Raw genomic sequence first — 15595 nt, 5'->3', positions numbered from 1 at the left:
CACCGTGGATACTTAAAGAGGCAGCGCAGGCTCTCAGCGTGCCTCTGGCAATGATCTTTAATGAGTCACTTATGTCGGGAGAATTGCCCAGTTGCTGGAAGGAGGCAAATGTCGTACCGATTTTCAAAAAGGGTGATAGGGAGGAGGCACTTAACTACAGACCCGTATCACTGACAAGCATCCCCTGCAAAATACTTGAAAGAATAATTAGGCTAAGACTTGTTGAGCACCTGGAGAGCATTGGATTTGTAAACAAGCACCAACATGGGTTCTGGACAGGGAAATCATGCCTAACAAACCTTTTAGAATTCTATGATAAAGTAACAAGGATAAGGCAGGACAGAGAAGGCTGGGCAGACTGCATATTTCTTGACTGCCAAAAGGCCTTTGATACAGTACCGCACATGAGACTGCTATACAAACTTGAGAGGCAGGCAGGAGTAAGCGGAAAGGCCCTAGTATGGGTGAAGAACTACCTAACAGGAAGGAGCCAGAGGGTAATGGTAAGGGGCGAGAAGTCGGACTGGCGAACAGTAACAAGTGGAGTACCTCAAGGATCGGTGCTGGGACCAATCCTCTTTCTAATTTACGTAAATGATATGTTTACAGGAGTGGAATCATACATGTCAATGTTTGCAGATGACGCAAAATTAATGAGAAGAGTTGTGACAGACGAGGATTGTAGGATCCTCCAAGAGGACTTAAACAGGCTGCAGAGATGGTCAGGGAAATGGCTACTGGAGTTTAACACCAGTAAATGTAAAGTTATGGAAATGGGATCAGGTGACAGGAGACCAAAGGGACAGTACACAATGAAGGGGAACAGCCTACCTGTAACGATTCGGGAAAGAGACCTGGGAGTGGATGTGACACCTAATCTAACTCCTGAGGCACATATAAATAGGATAACGACAGCAGCGTACTCTACACTGGCGAAAATTAGAACTTCATTCAGAAACCTAAATGAGGAAGCTTTTAGGGCGCTTTACACTGCCTACGTGAGACCCGTCTTAGAGTATGCCGCGCCATCATGGAGCCCCCACCTGAAGAAACACATAAAGAAACTGGAGAAGGTTCAGAGGTTTGCGACGAGGCTTGTCCCAGAGCTACGAGGGATGGGATATGAAGAGCGGCTGAAGGAACTGAACCTTACGACACTAGAGAAAAGAAGGGAGAGAGGAGATATGATAGGGACATATAAAATACTCAGGGGAATTGACAAAGTGGAAATAGATGAAATGTTCACACGTAATAATAACAGAACGAGGGGACATGGGTGGAAACTGGAAACTCAGATGAGTCACAGAGATGTTAGGAAGTTTTCTTTTAGCGTGAGAGTAGTAGAAAAATGGAATGCACTTGGGGAACAGGTTGTGGAAGCAAATACTATTCATACTTTTAAAACTAGGTATGATAGGGAAATGGGACAGGAGTCATTGCTGTAAACAACCGATAGCTAGAAAGGCGGGATCCAAGAGTCAATGCTCGATCCTGCAAGCACATATAGGTGAGTGCACACACACACACACACACACACACACACACACACACACACACACACACACACACACACACACACACACACACACACACACACACACACACACACAGAGTGACAGTAGTCACACACGTTTACCCGGGCCTCACGGCTGAGTGAGCAGCGCTCTGGGGTCATCTGTTCATATCCTGATACATCTGTTCACCTAGCAGAAAATAGGTACCTGGGAGTTAGACAGCAGGTTGCTTCCTAGGGACGTGTGTACGTGTGTGCCTGTGAGATAGAGGAAATACATGTAGCAGATATAATAGAGAAAAATAGATTGGTTAGAAATGTGGGGTCCACGAGCTAATAGCTCGACTGTGTCGGCACAAATAGTAAATACACACTGAATGAATACATTAATAAGGAGAGTATTGGAAAGATTTATGAAAACGATATTGCAATAAGAGCGAAAAGGCAACAAAAATTACTACACAGCCATATAAGAAGGAAAATGTCGATGAACGACCAAGTGACATGACTAAGGAAAACAGAGGGGGGCATATACGGAAAGTGACAAGAAAACCTGCGAGGCACTGAATGATGGTTTCCACGGAGTGTTCACAACCGAGCCTGAGCAGCTCCCATTGTTAGAAGAGATGACCCAAGATGAGAGACTAAAGAATATAAAAGTGACAGCAGAGGAAGTAATGAAACAGTTAACAACACTGGATGAAACTAAAGCAGTTGGACCAGACAACGTATCACCGTAGATACTAAAAGAGTCAACGCAGGCCCTCAGCGTGCGTCTGGCAAGGATCTATAATGAGTCACTTACGAAGGGGGAGTTGCCCAGTTGCTGGAAGATGGCAAATGTCGTGCCAATTTTTAAGAAAGGAGATAGGGAAGAGACACTTAACTACAGACCAGTATCACTGACAAGCATTCCCCGTTAAGTACTTGAAAGAATAATCAAGTTAAGTCTGGTTACACACCTGGAGAACATTAGGTATGTAAACAAATACCTACATGGGTTCTAAGAAAGGAAATCATGACTTCTAGAATTCTAGAATTCTATGATAATGAATTCTATTAGAATTCTGTGATAACATAACATAGAATTCTATGATACAGCAACAAGAACAAGGTAGGACAGAGAAGCATGGGCAGACTGCATATTCCTGGACTGCCAAAAAATCTTTGACAAAGTTCTGCACAAGAGACTGGTACTCAAACTTGACAGACAAACAGGAGTAAGCAGAAAAGAACTAGCATAGTTAAGGAACTATCTAACAGGAAGGAGCCGGAGAGTAACGGTAAGGGGCGAGAAGTCAAACTGGCGAACAGAAACGAGTGGAGCACCTCAAGGATCTGTGCTGGGACCAGTTCTATTTCTAATATACGTGAACGCCATGTCTACAGGTGTTCTATATGTCGATGTTTGTGGATGACGCGAAATTAATGAGAAGAGTTGTGACAGATGAGGATTGTAGGATCCTCCAAGAGGACTTGAACAAACTTCAGAGATGATCAGAGAAATGGCTACTGGAATTCAACACGAGCAAATGTAAAATTATGGAAATGGGATTACATAACAGGAGACCAAAGGGACAGTACACAATGAAGGGGAACTGCCTACCTGTGACGATTCGAGAAAGAGACCTGGGAGTGGACGTAACACCTAATCTATCTCCTGAGGCACATATAAATAGGATAACGACAGCAGCGTACTCTACACTGGCAAAAGTTAGAACATCATTCAGAAACCTAAGTAAGGAGGCATTTAGGCGCTTTACACTGTCTACGTGAGGCCAGTCTTGGAGTATGCCGTGTCATCATGGAGTCCCCACCTGAAAATACACATAAGGAAACTGGAAAAGGTTAAAAAAATTGCGACGAGGCTCGTCCCGGAGTTGCATGGGATGGGATGTGAAGAGCGACTGACGGAACTGAACCTGACGACGTTAGGAAAAAGGAAGAAGCTGGAAGATATCATTGCATAATACAAAATACTTAGAGGGATTGACAGAGTGGAAATAGACGAAATGTTCACACGGAATACCAACAGAACGAGGGGACACGGGTGGAAGCTGGAAACTCAGATGAGTCATAGAGATGTTATGAAGATTTCTTTTAGCGTGAGAGTAGTGGGGATATGGAATGAACTAAACACGCTCACACACACACACACACACACACACACACACACACACACACACACACACACACACACACACACACACACACACACACACACACACACATGGAGGACCAGAAACATGGAGAGCTAAGCTGCTGGACGTGGCAACAAGAAACTTTCTAAGCCAGCACACCAAAGAACCAACAAGAATGAGAGGAGAAGATGAACCAGCAATGCTTGATTTGATATTTACCCTAAAAAATTGGGTTATAAGGGAAGTTAAGATGGAAGCGCCCTTGGGAATGAGTGACCACAGTTTATTGAACTTTGAGTACCTGGTAGAGCTAGGACTTATCTCCCCCCAAAAAGAACTAGGAATCAAAAGGCTGGCATACCGAAAGGGGAATTATGAACAGATGAGAAGTTTCCTAAGTGAAATACCTTGGGACACAGACCTCAGAGACAAGTCTGTACAGGGCATGATGGACTATGTTACCCAAAAGTGTCAGGAGGCAGTAAACAGGTTCATCCCGGCCCAAAGGGAAAAATCCGAGAAGCAACAGAAGAATCCATGGTATAATAGGGCATGTATCGAAGCGAAGAAACTGAACAAAAAGGCGTGGAGGAACTTCCAGAATAACAGAACACCAGAAAGCAGAGAGAGATACCAGAGAACCAGGAATGAGTACGTCAGGGTGAGAAGAGAAGCAGAGAAATTTTTTTAAAATGATATAGCAAACAAAGCCAAGACTGAACCAAAGCTACTCCACAGTCACATCAGAAGGAAAACAACAGTGAAAGAACAGGTATTGAAACTTAGAACAGGCGAGGACAGGTATACAGAGAATGACAGAGAGGTGTGTGAGGAACTCAACAAGAGGTTCCAGGAGGTCTTCACAATAGAACAGGGTGAGGTCACTGTGCCAGGAGAAAGGGAGGTAAACCAGGCGGCCTTGGAGGAGTTCGAAATTACGAGAGAGGAGGTCAAGAGACACCTGCTGGATCTGGATGTTAGAAAGGCTGTTGGTCCAGATGGGATCTCACCATGGGTACTGAAAGAGTGTGCAGAGGCACTTTGCCTGCCACTCTCCATAGTGTATAGTAAGTCACTAGAGACGGGAGACCTACCAGAAATATGGAAGACGGCGAATGTGGTCCCAATATACAAAAAGGGCGACAGACAAGAGGCACTGAACTACAGGCCAGTGTCCTTGACTTGTATACCATGCAAGGTGATGGAGAAGATCGTGAGAAAAAACCTGGTAACACATCTGGAGAGAAGGGACTTCGTGACAAATCGCCAACATGGATTCAGGGAGGGTAAATCTTGCCTTACAGGCTTGATAGAATTCTACGATCAGGTGACACAGATTAAGCAAGAAAGAGAGGGCTGGGCGGACTGCATTTTCTTGGATTGTCGGAAAGCCTTTGACACAGTACCGCATAAGAGGCTGGTACATAAGCTGGAGAGACAGGCAGGTGTAGCTGGTAAGGTGCTCCAGTGGATAAGGGAGTATCTAAGCAATAGGAAGCAGAGAGTTACGGTGAGGGGTGAGACCTCCGATTGGCGTGAAGTCACTAGTGGAGTCCCACAGGGCTCTGTACTCGGTCCTATCTTGTTTCTGATAAATGTAAATGATCTCCCGGAGGGTATCGATTCATTTCTCTCAATGTTTGCGGACGATGCTAAAATTATGAGAAGGATTAAAACAGACGAGGACTGTTTGAGGCTTCAAGAAGACCTAGACAAGCTGAAGGAATGGTCGAACAAATGGTTGTTAGAGTTTAACCCAACCAAATGTAATGTAATGAAGATAGGTGTAGGGAGCAGGAGGCCAGATACAAGGTATCATCTGGGAGAGGAAATTCTTCAGGAGTCAGAGAAGGAAAAAGACTTGGGGGTTGATATCACGCCAGACCTGTCTCCTGCAGCACATATCAAGCGGATAACATCAGCGGCATATGCCAGGCTGGCCAACATACGAACGGCATTCAGAAACTTGTGTAAAGAATCATTCAGAACTTTGTATACCACATATGTCAGGCCAATCCTGGAGTATGCAGCCCCAGCATGGAGTCCATATCTAGTCAAGGATAAGACTAAACTGGAAAAGGTTCAAAGGTTTGCCACCAGACTAGTACCCGAGCTGAGAGGTATGAGCTACGAGGAGAGACTACGGGAATTAAACCTCACTTCGCTGGAAGACAGAAGAGTTAGGGGGGACATGATCACCACATTCAAGATTCTGAAGGGGATTGATAGGGTAGATAAAGACAGTCTATTTAACACAAGGGGAACACGCACAAGGGGACACAGGTGGAAACTGAGTGCCCAAATGAGCCACAGAGATATTAGAAAGAACTTTTTTAGTGTCAGAGTGGTTGACAAATGGAATGCATTAGGAAGTGATGTGGTGGAGGCTGACTCCATACACAGTTTCAAGTGTAGATATGACAGAGCCCGATAGGCTCATGAATCTGTACACCTGTTGATTGACGGTTGAGAGGCGGGACCAAAGAGCCAGAGCTCAACCCCCGCAAACACAACTAGGTGAGTACAACTAGGTGAGTACACACACAGGGGCCTCGTAGCCTAATGGATAGCACGCAGGACTCGTAATTCTGTGGCGCGGGTTCGATTCCCGCACGAGGCAGAAACAAATGGGCAAAGTTTCTTTCACCCTGAATGTCCCTGTTACCTAGCAGTAAATAGGCACCTGGGAGTTAGTCAGCTGTCACGGGTTGATTCCTGGGGGGTGTGTGTGTGTGGTGTGGGAAAAAAAAGTAGTTAGTAAACAGTTGATTGACAGTTGAGAGGCGGGCCGAAAGAGCAAAGCTCAACCCCCGCAAACACAACTAGGTGAATACATGGGGCCCCCCTGGCTGAATGGACAGCGCTTGGGACTCGTAATCCCAGGGTCCGGGGTTCAATCCCGGCCTCCGGCGGAAGCAGATCGGAAGAGTTTCTTTCACCCTGATGTCACTGTTACCTAGTAGTAGATAGGTATTTGGGAATTAGACAGCTGTTGCGGGCCGCTTCCTGGGTGTGTGTGTGTGTGTGTGTGTGTGTGAAAAAAAATAGTTAGTAGTAGTTAGTAACAGTTGATTGACAGTTGAGAGGCGAGCCGAAAGAACAGAGCTCAACCCCCGCAAACACAACTAGGTGAATACGCACACAGTTTGATGACGTCCTTCACAAAATAAACTGGGAGAGATATCTAGGAGTTTATATCACGCCAAACATGTCTCCTGAAGTCTACATCAAAAGAATAACATCAGCGGCCTATGTGAGGCTGGCTAACATCAGAACTGCCTTTAGGAACCTGTGTAAGGAATCATTCAGAACCTTGTATACCACATATGTAAGGCCAATCCTGGAGTATGCGGCCCCAGCATGGAGCCCGTACCTTGTCAAGCACAAGACGAGCCTGGAAAAAGTTCAGAGGTTCAGAGCTAGTCCCAGAACTAAGAGGCATGAGTTATGAGGAAAGGCTGCGTGAACTGCCCCTCACGACACTGGACGACAGAAGATCTCGGGGAGACATGATCACCACATACACAAATTTCAGGGGAATTGACAGGGTAGACAAGGAGGGACTATTTAACACTGGTGGTACACGCACAAGGGAACACAGGTGGAAGCTGTGTACCCAAATGAGCCACAGAGACATTAGAAAGAACTTTTTCAGTGTCGGAGTAGTTAGGAAATGGAATGCACTAGGAAGTGATGTGGTGGAGACTGACTCCATACACAGTTTCAAATGAAGATATGATAGAGCTCCAGAAACTCAGGAATCTGTACATCAATAGATTGACGGTTGAGAGGCGGGACCAAGGAGCCAAATCTCAACCCCCGCAAGCACAACTAGGTGAGTACACACACACGCAGGTATCGGCCTCACAGTGTGAGGTGTGATGTAATCTTTTTGCTTGATACAAAAACAGAGACTTCCCAACTACTGTGTTTTAAACAAGTTAGTAATTACTCAACACCCGTTACGCGCGAAGCTGAAGGTGTTGGATAAGTTTAACACGGTGCTAGAGAATGTTTCTCTGTTAGCGAGTGTCAAGGTGCTAACATGTTTAACACAGACTAGCGAGGGACACTGTGTTAGCGAGTGTCACGGTGCTAACATGTTTAACACAGACTAGCGAGGGACACTGTGTTAGCGAGTGTCACGGTGCTAACATGTTTAACACAGACTAGCGAGGGACACTGTGTTAACGAGTGTCACGGTGCTAACATGTTTAACACAGACTAGCGAGGGACACTGTGTTAGCGAGTGTCACGGTGCTAACGTATTTAACACAGACTAGCGAGGGACACTGTGTTAGCGAGTGTCAAGGTGCTAACGTATTTAACACAGACTAGCGAGGGACACTGTGTTAGCGAGTGTCACGGTGCTAACATGTTTAACACAGACTAGCGAGGGACACTGTGTTAGCGAGTACCACGGTGCTAACGTGCTTGTGTTACCACAGCCGTTACCAGCCCCAGCAAGCCACACACTATAGTTGCATACCGTTACTTGCACTCATCCCTTGGTACCAGTCCAACCACTTGAACTGGACGGTAGAGCGATGGTCTCGCTCCATGCAGGTCGGCGTTCAATCCCCCGACCGTCCACAAGTAGTTGGGCACCATTCCTTCCCCCTCCGTTCCATCCCAAGTCCTTATCCTGACCCTTTCCCAGTGCTAAATAGTCGTAATGACTTGGCGCTGTCCCCTGAATATTCCCTTCCGTTCCATGGTGCCAACAACAACAGCCAAGTGCTCACTCATCAGAGCTGGCAGTACTTTCAGTATTATTGGTCCAACGAGTTGTGTTATTGCTTATTTGAGCAGGATGAAGATTTACAGGAAGCTACTTGGATTTAATAAATTCCTAGCGGTATATATGAATATGTATCTTACATGTTCATAGATGGTTATCTTGAGGTTATCTTGAGATGATTCCGGGGATTTTTAGTGTCCCCGCGGCCCGGTCCTCGACCAGGCCTCCACCCCCAGGAAGCAGCCCGTGACAGCTGACTAACACCCAGGTACCTATTTTACTGCTAGGTAACAGGGGCATAGGGTGAAAGAAACTCTGCCCAGTGTTTCTCGCCGGTGCCTGGGATCGAACCCAGGACCACAGGATCACAAGTCCAGCGTGCTGTCCGCTCGGCCGACCGGCTCCCTAATTGATTGTATTGAAAGTGAAAAATTATTTAAAATTACCAGAATTAAAATCCGTTACGTTGCTACACAATACGCTCGCAGGATTGAAGGAAAATATACAATGAATAGTCCCTCTTAGGTGCATTATTAATTATATATATGTATACAGAGAACAAAAATAAAACAGAAAATACCAATGTGTCTGTGACCTGGAGAGGAGGAGCCATGTCACCGGCTCATTATAACAGGTATGATGCATGTTCATAAAGGAATAGTTTCCTACCTGAGAACCTACGGAAACGCTCGGGTCTGCCGCGGCCATAACCTCCCGACCCATGGCGGCAGTGGCTCGGCAAGTTTAGAGAGGTCGGACGCGTGACTTATTTTGCGGTTTTGTTATTATCGCAGGTGCCAGACGTATGATATTTTTACTCGCGGATCGCTTTACAGCCGTGAAATGTAAATGATGCATTTTACACATGGAAGTCACGGTGTTAGTTTTATTGTGATTATTGTTTGATCATGTCGGGTATTTGGAAAACAAGGGGAAAATTCCCAGGCTAAAGAGGATACGAACACAAAACTTAATGCATTTGGTTTCCAAATATCATTTAATTATTACAACAGTTTGGCCTTTATTTATAGAACATATTTTCCTTTATACAGTTCTTTGCTTGAACGAATTATTTACGAGCGTCATTTGTGTTTGCTAAAGTTTAGAAAATTTTGCGGTATCCAACAGGCATAAAACATCGTTCATTCACAGTTAGCGAGGAAAGTCTAAAGCCATTACGTTAGCACTCTTCACACGCTAATGACTGGCATGGGGAAGGCGAGTGTACGGCGGTGGTTAGTGACTAGATAGTTACTCTTCAGTTATTCATTTCAGCAAAAATAAATCAACCTCTGGAAGCCACCACAATAACTTACTGACCAACCAGCGAGTTTGGTGCTGGGCTTAAGGCCAATGTCAACCTCTGGAGGGTTATTAAGGCCACCACAATAGCTTACTGACCAACCAACAAGTTTGGTGCTGGGCTTAAGGCCAATGTTAACCTCTGGAGGGTTATTAAGGCCACCACAATAACTTACTGACCAACCAACAAGTTTGGTACTGGGCTTAAGGCCAATGTTAACCTCTGGAGGGTTATTAAGGCCACCACAATAACTTACTGACCAACCAACAAGTTTGGTACTGGGCTTAAGGCCAATGTCAACCTCTGGAGGGTTATTAAGGCCACCACAATAGATTAAAAACCAATCAGCATTAATACTTCAGTCTTAACATAATCCAGGACTTGAGTAAACTCAATTTATGCACCGAGTAGCGGGGAAAACCTCTCAGTTTTCGTTTGTAAACTACGATTAAATTAAGGAGCTGAAACAAGCAACATACTCACATAAAATTTGCAAACAATCATACAAAATTAAACAAAATATTGAATAAAAACACAAAATTTGTACAGAACAATTGGCTAAAGAATGATTAAAAAAATGTATAAGAAAACTAGAGCAACTAGTCAACAAGTGACAGTAAATATGACGTGACTGACAGAGCAGCACCTGCCTGTCTCCACACATTGTATACAACTACAGCATCCAGTCAAAGAAACTGTTATTTCCAATTAAAGAAAACATATTGCACTGTATAATAGCATAGTATGGTTTGATGATAATAATGAATAACAGGTCATATCTTAAGTCAGCATCACAAATTATATACACTGGCATATAATTTATAATTTGCCGACGTGGCTATAATATATTAATAATTTAGCTTCTCCATCACGTCCAGACTATCATTATAAACTATTATACACTATTATTATACACTATTATTATACACTATTCCTTCTACTACACCTCTAATAAATATAAAACACTGATATTGCGTATAGTTATCATAGGCACCAAATTACACTCTGCCAACTGAACATGACAGAACACACAGCATACTGCGTCAGCCATCATAGGAACATGTTGACCAGACCACACACTAGAAATTGAAGGGACGACGACGTTTCGGTCCGTCCTGGACCATTCTCAAGTCGATTGAGTCACAATCGACTTGAGAATGGTCCAGGACGGACCGAAACGTCGTCGTCCCTTCAATTTCTAGTGTGTGGTCTGGTCAACATACTTCAGCCACGTTATTGTGACTCATTGCTTCCATATCATAGGAACATACTACATTGCTAAGATTCAATGGAACTATTGGCCTATAAGTAAGGTGTTTCACCTTCGCCTCTTACTCCTCTATATATATAGCAGCAGGAAACTTTTTTAACTATTCGAACTCGGCATTTGACAATGTTAATAAGAGTAAACGAAACGCATCTCTTAGCGTCAGGCCAAATAAGATCGTAAAAATGAACTTTGGAGAGTTAAATTTTCAACTTCTTGACAGAGGTTTCCCTTAACACCACACGGGTTCCTCTTAACACTACAGAGGTTTATCTTAACACGACAACTGTTATGTCTTCCATTACATCACAAAGTCATCAAATTGACATCAAGAAACAATTTGAATTTGAAAGGTCCTTCCTAAGACCATAGAGGTCTCCAAGCAGTGAAGATTATCAACACCTCCAGCAGCCAGAGATATCAACACCCCCAGCAGCCAGAGATATCAACACCACAGCAACCAGAGATATCAACACCCCCAGCAGCCAGAGATATCAACACCCCCAGCAGCCAGAGATATCAACACCACAGCAGCCAGAGATATCAACTCCCCCAGCAGCCAGAGATATCAACACCCCCAGCAGCCAGAGATATCAATACCACAGCAGCCAGAGATATCAACACCCCCAGCAGCCAGAGATATCAACACCTCCAGCAGCCAGAGATATCAACACCCCCAGCAACCAGAGATATCAACACCCCCAGTAGCCAGAGATATCAACACCCCCAGCAGGCAGAGATATCAACACCCCCAGCAGCCAGAGATATCAACACCCCCAGCAGCCAGAGATATCAACACCCCCAGCAACCAGAGATATCAACACCCCCAGCAACCAGAGATATCAACACCCTCAGCAACCAGAGATATCAACACCCCCAGCAACCAGAGATATCAACATCCCCAGCAGCCAGAGATATCAACACCTCCAGCAGCCAGAGACATCAACACCCCCAGCAGCCAGACATATCAACACCCCCAGCAGCCAGAGATATCAACACCTCCAGCAGCCAGAGATATCAACACCCCCAGAAGGCAGAGATATCAACACCCCCAGCAGCCAGAGATATCAACACCCCCAGCAGCCAGAGATATCAACACCCCCAGCAGCCAGACATATCAATACCCCCAGCAGGCAGACATATCAACACCCCCAGCAACCAGAGATATCAACACCTCCAGCAGCCAGAGATATCAACACCCCCAGCAGCCAGAGATATCAACACCCCCAGCAGCCAGAGATATCAACACCCCCAGCAGGCAGAGATATCAACACCCCCAGCAGCCAGAGATATCAACACCCCCAGCAGGCAGAGATATCAACATCCCCAGCAGCCAGAGATATCAACACCCCCAGCAGCCAGAGATATCAATACCACAGCAGCCAGACATATCAACACCCCCAGCAACCAGAGATATCAACACCCCCAGCAACCAGAGATATCAACACCCCAAGCAGCCAGAGATATCAACACCCCCAGCAGCCAGAGATATCAACACCTCCAGCAGCCAGAGATATCAACACCCCCAGCAACCAGAGATATCAACACCCCCCGCAGCCAGAGATATCAACACCCCCAGCAGGCAGAGATATCAACACCCCCAGCAGCCAGAGATATCAACACCCCCAGCAGCCAGAGATATCAACACCTCCAGCAGCCAGAGATATCAACACCCCCAGCAACCAGAGATATCAACACCCCCAGCAACCAGAGATATCAACACCCCCAGCAACCAGAGATATCAACACCCCCAGCAACCAGAGATATCAACATCCCCAGCAGCCATAGATATCAACACCTCCAGCAGCCAGAGACATCAACACCCCCAGCAGCCAGACATATCAACACCCCCAGCAGCCAGAGATATCAACACCTCCAGCAGCCAGAGATATCAACACCCCCAGAAGGCAGAGATATCAACACCCCCAGCAGCCAGAGATATCAACACCCCCAGCAGCCAGAGATATCAACACCCCCAGCAGCCAGACATATCAACACCCCCAGCAGGCAGACATATCAACACCCCAGCACCCAGAGATATCAACACCTCCAGCAGCCAGAGATATCAACACCCCCAGCAGCCAGAGATATCAACACCCCCAGCAGCCAGAGATATCAACACCCCCAGCAGGCAGAGATATCAACACCCCCAGCAGCCAGAGATATCAACACCCCCAGCAGGCAGAGATATCAACATCCCCAGCAGCCAGAGATATCAACACCCCCAGCAGCCAGAGATATCAACACCCCCAGCAACCAGAGATATCAACACCCCCAGCAGGCAGACATATCAACACCCCCAGCAGCCAGAGATATCAACACCTCCAGCAGCCAGACATATCAACACCCCCAGCAGCCAGAGATATCAACACCCCCAGCAGCCAGAGATATCAATACCTCCAGCAGCCAGACATATCAACACCCCCAGCAGCCAGAGATATCAACACCCCCAGCAGCCAGAGATATCAACACCCCCAGCAGGAAGAGACATCAACGCCGCCAGCAGGAAGAGACATCAACACCGCCAGCAGGAAGAGACATCAACCCCGCCAACAAGAAGAGACATCAACGCCGCCAGCAGGAAGAGACATCAACGCCGCCAGCAAGAAGAGACATCAACGCCGCCAGCAGGAAGAGACATCAACGCCGCCAGCAAGAAGAGACATCAACGCCGCCAGCAGGAAGAGACATCAACACCGCCAGCAGGAAGAGACATCAACGCCGCCAGCAAGAAGAGACATCAACGCCGCCAGCAAGAAGAGACATCAACGCCGCCAGCAAGAAGAGACATCAACGCCGCCAGCAGGAAGAGACATCAACGCCGCCAGCAAGAAGTGACATCAACGCCGCCAGCAAGAAGAGACATCAACGCCGCCAGCAAGAAGAGACATCAACGCCGCCAGCAAGAAGAGACATGAACGCCGCCAGCAAGAAGAGACATGAACGCCGCCAGCAAGAAGAGACATCAACGCCGCCAGCAATAAGAGACATCAACGCCGCCAGCAAGAAGAGACATCAACGCCGCCAGCAAGAAGAGACATCAACGCCGCCAGCAGTAGTGATCCTGACCCAGCTACGGGCATCAGGTCCGGCTTCACCACCCACACAAGGTCAACAATACTCTCCACAGAATACAATCAAGATGTCTCCTATACACATTAAGGAAAGTCCTTCTGATGGGCAGAAAATTGTTTATGTTTAAATCCGGGATCACTTGAGAGTTTTTATATTACATATCATTATATTTTGTGCGTGAAAATAATGCAATTTCATCAGAAAACTTCAGGGATCTGAAACTTCTGTCATCGGAGCCACACTGTCACGGGCTCGGGAAGGATAGGTTAGGTTCCGGGCGTGTAGGTTGGACTGGCAAATAGGTCACTGGGTGGCCACATTAGGTGTGTAGGTTGGGCAGTGGGAGGATGCCCCGCAGAGGCCAGTAGGTTGCAAGGTGGATTCATTAGCAAGCCAGTTTGTGTCAAGACAGGATCGTCTAAAGGGCAAATTCCGTTTATACTTTCTATATAACTGGTTTGCTAGGAGATCCCATGAAGTTGATTGCTAGGAGATGCTGTGAAGTTGTTGAACATTCGATTATGAAAGACATACAGCAACTTGAGGTCAGTGAATGCCTGTGATATAGGCTGGTGAGGTCACTGAATGACGTTGACATCGACTGGTGACATCACGGGGTCATTGACCGTTGCTGTGCTGTGCTGGCGTGGACTGGTCAAGCCGGTGTGAGGTCTCGGTCAAGGCACTGACTCACATTTCAACCTGTTTATATCGTGTTCCGTCGCATCCGTCTTTGTCTGTATGTGAGGTCTTGATTCCTGCACAAGGAGGTGCTGCTGTTGTTAGTCTTCGACTGGCTATATGCCGTTTTCTGTAAATATTTTGGCCTCCCTGTGATTGATTGATTGATGTAGATTAAGCCACCCAAGAGGTGGCATGGGCATGAATAGCCCGTAAAGGAGCTGTGATCAATTAAAGGTTGTGATGGTTGTCAATTGGGACAGGTTCGAGTGTTATGCGGGGTGTGATCTTCTCCTAAAGTTGTGATGTTGACTATTGTTTATACGTGTTGTTATGTTCGTTTTACTAAACATCAACGTGTTGTTATGTTCGTTTTACTAAACATCAACGTGTTGTTATGTTCGTTTTACTAAACATCAACGTGTTGTTATGTTCGTTTTACTAAACATCAACGTGGTGTTATGTTCGTTTTGCTAAACATCAACGTGGTGTTATGTTCGTTTTGCTAAACATCAACGTGCTGTTATGTTCGTTTTGCTAAACATCAACGTGGTGTTATGTTCGTTTTGCTAAACATCAACGTGCTGTTATGTTTGTTTTACTAAACATCAACGTGTTGTTATGTTTGTTTTACTAAACATCAACGTGGTGTTATGTTCGTTTTACTAAACATCAACGTGTTGTTATGTTCGTTTTACTAAACATCAACGTGCTGTTATGTTCGTTTTGCTAAACATCAACGTGCTGTTATGTTTGTTTTACTAAACATCAACGTGTTGTTATGTTTGTTTTACTAAACATCAACGTGTTGTTATGTTCGTTTTACTAAACATCAACGTGTTGTTATGTTCGTTTTACTAAACATCAACGTGTT

The 15595-nt window shown here is 45.8% G+C and overlaps 2 protein-coding genes across 3 annotated transcripts in view; both read left to right on the top strand.

Moving 5' to 3' along the window:
* Positions 1-15595, top strand: part of LOC123746341 (paternally-expressed gene 3 protein) — a 218944-nt gene that overhangs the window by 69672 nt on the left and 133677 nt on the right. The window lies entirely within an intron of this gene.
* Positions 2140-14167, top strand: LOC123746219 (uncharacterized). The gene is made up of 2 exons (XM_069315116.1): positions 2140-2241; positions 13394-14167. Exons 1-2 carry the CDS (start codon positions 2140-2142, stop codon positions 14165-14167), a joined length of 876 nt encoding a protein of 291 aa, XP_069171217.1.

This window comes from Procambarus clarkii, chromosome 80 (genome assembly GCF_040958095.1).
Source record: "Procambarus clarkii isolate CNS0578487 chromosome 80, FALCON_Pclarkii_2.0, whole genome shotgun sequence".
NCBI classification, from domain to species: Eukaryota; Metazoa; Arthropoda; class Malacostraca; order Decapoda; family Cambaridae; genus Procambarus; species Procambarus clarkii.
Note: the sequence above shows the minus strand (reverse complement) of the source record. Positions and strands in the feature narration are given on the sequence as shown.

What these genes read in the sequence shown, in the direction of transcription:
- LOC123746219 (XM_069315116.1), top strand. Translation starts at nt 2,140, where the DNA reads ATGACCCAAGATGAGAGACTAAAGAATATAAAAGTGACAGCAGAGGAA. An exon ending in AAGCAGTTGGACCAGACAAC is followed by an intron (nt 2,242 to 13,393) that starts GTATCACCGTAG and finishes CAACACCCCCAG; the next exon opens with CAGCCAGAGATATCAACACC.